The sequence below is a fragment of the Acanthisitta chloris genome, unplaced genomic scaffold, assembly GCF_000695815.1.
Source record: "Acanthisitta chloris isolate BGI_N310 unplaced genomic scaffold, ASM69581v1 scaffold43372, whole genome shotgun sequence".
Taxonomy (NCBI): Eukaryota; Metazoa; Chordata; class Aves; order Passeriformes; family Acanthisittidae; genus Acanthisitta; species Acanthisitta chloris.
This window is the reverse complement of record NW_008660680.1, coordinates 1-7,189: the sequence shown is the minus strand read 5'-3', so window position 1 is coordinate 7,189 and position 7,189 is coordinate 1. Positions and strand designations below refer to the sequence as shown.

Sequence of the window (7,189 nt, the reverse complement as noted above, 5' to 3'; positions counted from 1 at the left end):
TTCCCTACTGCAGTGTTAGCTCCCCAAAAGCAATATTTCTCTCCAAGTTCCTCATATACCCACAGATTCTTGATTCGAGGGAAATTGCTACACACAGGCCCTGAAAAGGGAAGTTGTCTGTGAAAATATCTGGCAGGGTTTCCTATTTTTAGCAATCCTCCTCCTAAACATTATCTGCAAGTTGTAACAAACACCAATGGCAGTAGGTGTGCCAGGAATGAATGAATGGGACTCACCTATAAACTCTGTGACAGGATCATGTTCACCTTCTGTTTTGATAGTACCTGCAATGCTTTCATTCTCCAGGATTGGAAGAAAGAGCTGCACAAAGTCTGAGGTATATGGAGGAGCAATCACATCGAGCACCTGAAACAGCAGACACAGATTAGTCTTCCACTTACAGGGATAGCAGGGACAATATTTAATTCACAATACTAGAATTGAAAGCACAGAAGTAGTTGCACTTAGGATGTCTTGTTCTCCATGCAAACAATTCACTGTATTCTTGTGGTATTCTATCCAGTACCTCATTGCTTTTAGGAGTCAGTAGGACTAAGTCACACCCTGGTGAATATTGACACTACACACATTGCTCAGAATATGATCTGAGAGCTGGAAGCTGATTTAATATCCAAGCACATCCAACTGATAGTAAATTTCAGATGCCAGTAACCAGTTTTTGCTGCTGACCTCTGTCACAAAGTATCTGATGAGCGAGATATCCGTGTCCAACTTCTCCAGACACTTGCGGATGTAGCTGACAACAGGCAGGACATAACCTCTGCTGAGCAAGTGCACCATCCTGTCCAAGAGAGTCTTCTTCAGTTCCAGCTGGTGGTGTGGGGAGGGAAGACCCAACAGATCAGAAATGTGCAGTTTCTGTTGATTCAACGTCTGCTACGTTACATTTTAACCACGACCACATTCCTAACTGAGCTCTCAAAACTGCTGGGACAGCACAAATCTATTCACTCGAGTAAGTGTAACCAGCATGAAGGAACACAGAGTCCTTTGAGAATCACCTGCTCCATCACATCCAGCTGTGAGTGCTCTGTCTCAAAGAGCTTGACAAGAAGCTGTAGAACTTGGGGGTGAAGCAGCTGGTGGCATGTACTGATCTGCAAACAAGACAGCAAAGTTAGAACTGCAATTTAAAAACCAACACTCCAGTCTTTATTAGGCAAGTTTACACTGACGTTCAGTGCCAGATGGAAACTCATTCAGAAAAAGTATTCCATCCTTTCTTTGCTGCCCAAGTTTTCCCAGTGTAAATAATGCTGAGCTGACAAAACCAAGTCATTAACTCTGAACAGATTCCTCTCTGTGTATCACTGCCTTACTGCAGACATCAGGCATTTCATGGATGTTACAAGCACCAAAGCTGTTCTTGCTCTCCAGCAGCTTTATACACACTTACTTCATCCAGTAGTGCCAGGTGAACTGGAGTGTGATCAGTCTGCAGCTGGAAGTATCGTGGTTCTGACACTGTCCAATCCACCCACTTCAACACACCCATAGCCACCACTGGGAACCTGCATGAAAAAGAGATGGAAGCTTTACTAGGAACACAAAGCAATCTGCCATCTCTCTCCAGTGGCACAGAAAAGCATGTTCTGTGGCACAAGAAGGACAAGTTGTGTGTGAAAGAGGATTTATGTCCTCATGAGAGAGATTCAAAGAGTTGGATGGACAGGTCTGAATGTTGCTTTCACATCACATCTTCATGTATTCTAGAATGAGGAAGTCCTCACAGAGTAGCCCATAAAGGCAGCTCCTAAATAATACTTTCCCTTCAACAACTGGAGCTTGGGACCTGCCTCTCTGCTCACCTGATGCACTGATAGAGAGTGCTCAGCTCTGCCACCAGCTCTGATGCTCCTTTGTTCTCATTGCAGCACAGATTGTGAACAGTTTCAATGGCTTTTGAGGTTGACTTGAGTTCATCCTTGTTTATGCTGACTCTCTTGTTCTGCAAAACGACGGCAAAGTTTGAATGCAAGAGTTGTGAATGCACCAGGTGCCTTCAGTTACTTATGGAAAGGAATGATATAACCTGCAATAAGCCTAAGATTACATCCTGTTTCTCAACATTTCAACTCAAATGCAAGTTCAGAATAACTAGCTATGAGTGAGCTAAGGACAAGGATGTTTGCTCATTTCATTCCATAAGAACTGGTTCATCCACTTCTCAGAATCCAATTCCTCTTCCTCTGAAAAAGCACACTGGTTCTAGCATCAGAACCCCTGGGGGAAGGTGGGGGAAAAGAGCAAAATACTCAGTGCACTCAGACTTTAACAGTACTTTTTGACCATCAGGATCTACAATTTTAGTCCTTTCAGCTGAAGCCAGAAACATTACATATTAAAAATTAGTAAATCAAGCTGAATATTTTATTTGAAACTAAGCAACTTTACGATCACACATTTTCTTCAGCACAGTCATGTGCTGGAGGTAAAAACAAGGTCATTCACAGCACTGAACATTACCTTTTTCCACATCTCCACAACACTGGCTGCATATGCCAATATGTGAATGTATTTATGCTTGTGGTCCTGGTTGATCTTAGCACCTGGTTTAAACAGTGACTGCATGAAGAGGTCCAGAAAGGCAGGTACTCGAATCTGAGAAGAGAATGAACCATTTATCAGAGCCTGAGAAGTATGAGAGGTGACTAAGAATATAGTTCTTGCATCTGATATAACTTGCATAGAAAGAGATGTAAGACTTTTTCCCCCCTTTAGAGTAGGTTAGACAGTTTTCTGAAGAGACACAAGCTTTTGACAGAAATAAATAATAATAAGAAATAAGAAATAAAAATAAGAAATAAGAAATAAGAAAAATAAGAAGAACTAAAAGGAAACAGAGTTACAGACTATGTTGCTGAAGTATCTAAATGGCACCATTGTCACCAATGTTAAAATGAGGCAGTGGAGAAAGGGATATGTGGCATTTAGGACTGCTTAAAACACAGTGCAAAATTGGGTGAGTTTTTTGTTAATATTTTTCTAAAAGAAGTTAATTAGTTCCTTGCCATCTTTAGCTCCTAAAAAGAAGTTCTTTAATATAGTTCCACATAAAAAGGCAATTTGGAATGATTAAAAAACAGCCACCAAAAATAGCAAGAAGCTAATGCAATACAGAACCCAAGTAGTAGTTTTGTATTTAGACATAGCTTCAAATTACAGAGGGATGAGTGAGTGCTAATTTCATTTCTGTGTTGCTGCAACACTCAGCACATCAAGACATCACCTTTCTGAGTGCCACTGTCATGGAAGCAATCTTCAGAGGTTATGAACAGAACTACTAACCAGTTCTACTGGAGGTGGGTCCATGCTTGTAAACATTTTGAAGAGGACAGTGATATCTGCAGGATTCAGAGCTCCTTTGGACAACATTGCACCAAGGGCCTGACAGGCTCGAGGGTAGGAGGCAGCAGTACCCAGGGCTAAAGTGATCTGACTGGCATCATGACCTCTGGATGAACAGCAAACACACAGAGCAACTTAGTTTCTTCATTCAGACATCTGAGTTTAAACCTCACTGACTCAACAAGGCACATCCCATGGACTGTAATGCCTTTGTGCTGAACCCTTATCCTGGGCAATTACAGATCAAGGTCTGTATTTCCCTTGTTTGTTTGTAAATTGTTCATAGAATAATAAAAATACATATTTCTGTGTTTCTATTTACATATTCACAGACAGAAACTTCAACTCTTTGCTCTCCCAATTTCAAGTCTCCGTGGTAGAGGACACTGAACTTCTGTTAGTCTGTGAATTAAAGGCTGATACAAGAACTGCTCTGCTGCAGCTAAGAAATATTTTGCCAGTAAAAAAAGTAATCCAGAATGAGCAAAAGCAGCAGTTGACAAGTTCTGGGGAGTTACATTTCACTACTACTACAGCTCCCACTTACTTCTCATGAGCATATCGCTGAACCTCCTGAGCAATCCTCCTGACTGCTGACCCTCCTTGCTCCTCCTGGGCCAGTATAGACATCATGGACTGAGCAAAGAGGTAAGTGTGTTCTCCATGGCACACCATCTTCTGTGGAAACACACAGCACAGTCAGCAAGAAACACCCACATGTGCTCCTGTCATGACATTGTCATAAGAGCAAAGGAGAAAAACAAACAGCGAAATTGCAAAGGAAAAAAACACAGCACACACAACTAAACAAGAAACAAACCCCCAAAATCAAGGACAGAAAAGCATTGATACCACACAAGAAGAAATGGCTAAATTGAGAAGTTCATTTCTTAAATGCCAGAACTGAGAGGAAAGTGTGTTCTGCTTACACCCAGTACTTTCTCTGCAGTATTTAAACAATAGGAGAAGTACAAAGTCATTCAGAAATCCTTGAGGTATTTCACAACACTGAACACGTGCTGGGTTGATTCAGATGGCAACTTTCACACAGCCCAAGCAATTCTTCGGCACAGAATGACCAAAAAGCATAAATATCTAGGTTTTAACTCAGATACACCTCATCTTCCTAAGATTTTGTAAGACTTGACCTCAGGATTGTCTACAATCCCACAGTGATCTCTATCTCCCAACCAGAAAGGAAAACACTTCTTTTTTTCCGCATAAAAATGGGGGGGAAAAAAAACCCCAACTTACAGCAAACTCAGGGAGGTTTTTTTCAAGGTTTTCCTCTCCTCCATCTAAAATTGTTGCCAGAGATGTCCGCAGGACCCTGGAAAACACTTCCAGCTGCTGACATGCTGTTGAAACACTGGTTATTTCCCCTTGATATCCAGCATCAGATATAAGCTATAGAAAGAAAAATACCACAGAAAACTTGTTATTTATGTTTACATTTCTGATGTCCTAACAAGCCTAGAAGAACCCACAGAATCTGCACACATTTACTGGAGTTTACATTCCCTATTGTAGGGCAGAAAAGAAAACCACTAACGTTGTAGCAAAACCAAAGTAAACCATAAGGATACAAAAATACTGCAGGGCACACAGGAACATCCAAAAATTCAATGTTCCACTGCACCAGAAATCCAGAATTTTCAAATACAGACCAAAGGAAGAAAACCCAAAATCCATCCCACAAAAACCAAACCAACAAACAAAAAGATACACGCCAATGAACAACTCATAAAGCAGCACCTCAACCTGGGAAACTACACTCACTGCTTGCAACCTGTAGCACAATTCCTCCCACCAATGTGCACCTGTAGATAGTACTAGCAGGAATACATAGATACAAGCAAGACCATAGCTAATATTTGATGCCTGAACAATTAGGCCTTTATGGAGGTTCTCAGTACCTTCACAGTAAAATTCAGCATGAGACAGTCAGGATGGGCCTCTGCCAACTTGTAGAAGAGATCTCTCCACGTTGTATGTATTATCATTTGCTCAAGCCAGGCTGGAGTCTGAAAAGAACAGAGTAACAGAGAGAAATATAACAACATGTAGTTGCCCAAAGCATTAAAAGTAAGGCTGTTACCTCCCAGGAGTCCTGACAGTTGTTCTGCAGAACTTTATGACAAAGTAGGATGCATTCAGTTCTCTAAACTCTGAGGACTCCAGTGAGACAGGGCTGGTTTTCTGAATCTGTTTCTTAACCAAAGAGCTCTGAAGATACAATTTCCCTTCCCCCACCATCCACCACTCCATCAGATGAAACCCCCTCATGTAGAGACAGCAACATGGATTTCATGCACACCTCTCCTTCCTCTGTAAAGATGGAATCTGCTTTCCGAGGGTCAAAATGCTTGATAAGTAAGCTCTTCAAATGGTTTTCTACAGTCTCCTGCACTTGCATCGGCTCAACACCTGTACAGAAGGAACAGAAAACTTAGCAGATGCAATGCAAACGTGGCAGCAACATCTTATATTTTGCAATGAGCACAGAAAGCACTCAGAAATTTATCAACACAGAGAAGACAGGAGAGACATCAGTTCTACTATCAAGCCACACTGATACAGACAGAATTACTGATTCCCCATCTTTTTTTTCCTAAATGCAGATTGGTGAGGATCACAGCAGATCACACTAGTCTAGGATAACACTGAACATGTCTCCCAAGAGGCTAATCCATAATTCTTGTCTCAGAGAACACAGAATCTGCACCAGAAGTTTCAAGGTAACCACTGATCCACCAAGAGGGAATAGTAGCTAACAAGGTAATTGTTTTTCAATATTAATTGTATAACTCTATTACAAAACATCAAATACTGCTAACACTATCTATGTAAAAAAAGAAACTATAGTTTATGCAGTGGCTTAAACTAAAACCTGCCATAACAGAGTTTGTTGGCATTTCAAAATGTTCATCAACAGATTATTTCATCATTCTCTAAGCAGAATAGATGATTATTATAAGGGATTTAGTCACATACAAGATGACTTTGTAACAATCCACTGCCTGTGCAGGAAATTTGCCACCAATTCAGATATTTCTGACCAAAGAAAGGCCACAGAGACAAATTATTCTGTATCACATATCATACCTGTATGAATGAGCCACTCTGCCAGCAAATTCACAGTCTGAGCCACTGCAGTGTAGTTTTCAGAGAGGAGCTGGATAACATTCTCTGGAGAACCTCCTGCCTGGAAATATCTGATGAAAGGATTACAAAAGAACCATTGAAAGTCATATTAGAAACAAAACCCAACTGAACTGTACACAAAGGGGAAGCAATAGCACCACTTGTAGCTTTTCACACACAGTGACAACACTCCAGCTCCAACACCCATAACCACCACACACAGCAGGTCACACTCACCTCTTCAAGGTGTTAAATATCGATGGCTCCATTATGTAGTCAGGTGTTGAAAATTTCTTCAGGCACTCCTGCTGGACTTCGGCATCATCTTCTCCCTCCCCATCCTCATCATCCTGCTATTCACAAGCATAGCCAAGTCAGCCACATCTCCTGCCCCGTTTCCCTCCACAACCCCAATATTTAGGCTATTTGTTTTGGCGACCAGAAACTCACACACCTCGATTCACCCCGCGAGCAACCTGCTGCCCTGCCCAATACACCTTGTGAACGGAGACACAAAAACCAGCAGCGTCTTCGTCCCGTTCGGGGATGCTCCGGGGGAATGTTCCGGGGGAATGCTCCGGGCCCCGTTTGGGATGCTCCGGGCCCCGTTCGGGAACGCTCCGGGCCCAGTTCCGGGATGCTCCGGGCCCAGTTCGGGAACGCTCCGGGCCCAGTT

At 42.1% G+C, this 7,189-nt stretch overlaps 1 protein-coding gene across 1 annotated transcript in view; it reads right to left on the bottom strand.

Moving 5' to 3' along the window:
• Window positions 1-6,863, bottom strand: part of NELFCD (negative elongation factor complex member C/D) — a gene marked incomplete at its 5' end in the record, with an annotated part of 7,131 nt that extends 268 nt beyond the window's left edge. The window contains 13 exons of the mRNA XM_009069891.1: window positions 237-366; window positions 691-831; window positions 1,023-1,118; window positions 1,418-1,532; window positions 1,830-1,969; window positions 2,488-2,622; window positions 3,310-3,475; window positions 3,917-4,047; window positions 4,624-4,776; window positions 5,286-5,393; window positions 5,687-5,796; window positions 6,475-6,584; window positions 6,751-6,863. Of these exons, the coding sequence (XP_009068139.1) occupies window positions 237-366; window positions 691-831; window positions 1,023-1,118; window positions 1,418-1,532; window positions 1,830-1,969; window positions 2,488-2,622; window positions 3,310-3,475; window positions 3,917-4,047; window positions 4,624-4,776; window positions 5,286-5,393; window positions 5,687-5,796; window positions 6,475-6,584; window positions 6,751-6,863 (1,648 nt within the window). The remainder of the gene's footprint in view (window positions 1-236; window positions 367-690; window positions 832-1,022; window positions 1,119-1,417; window positions 1,533-1,829; window positions 1,970-2,487; window positions 2,623-3,309; window positions 3,476-3,916; window positions 4,048-4,623; window positions 4,777-5,285; window positions 5,394-5,686; window positions 5,797-6,474; window positions 6,585-6,750) is intronic.
• Between the last annotated feature and the right edge of the window lie 326 nt (window positions 6,864-7,189).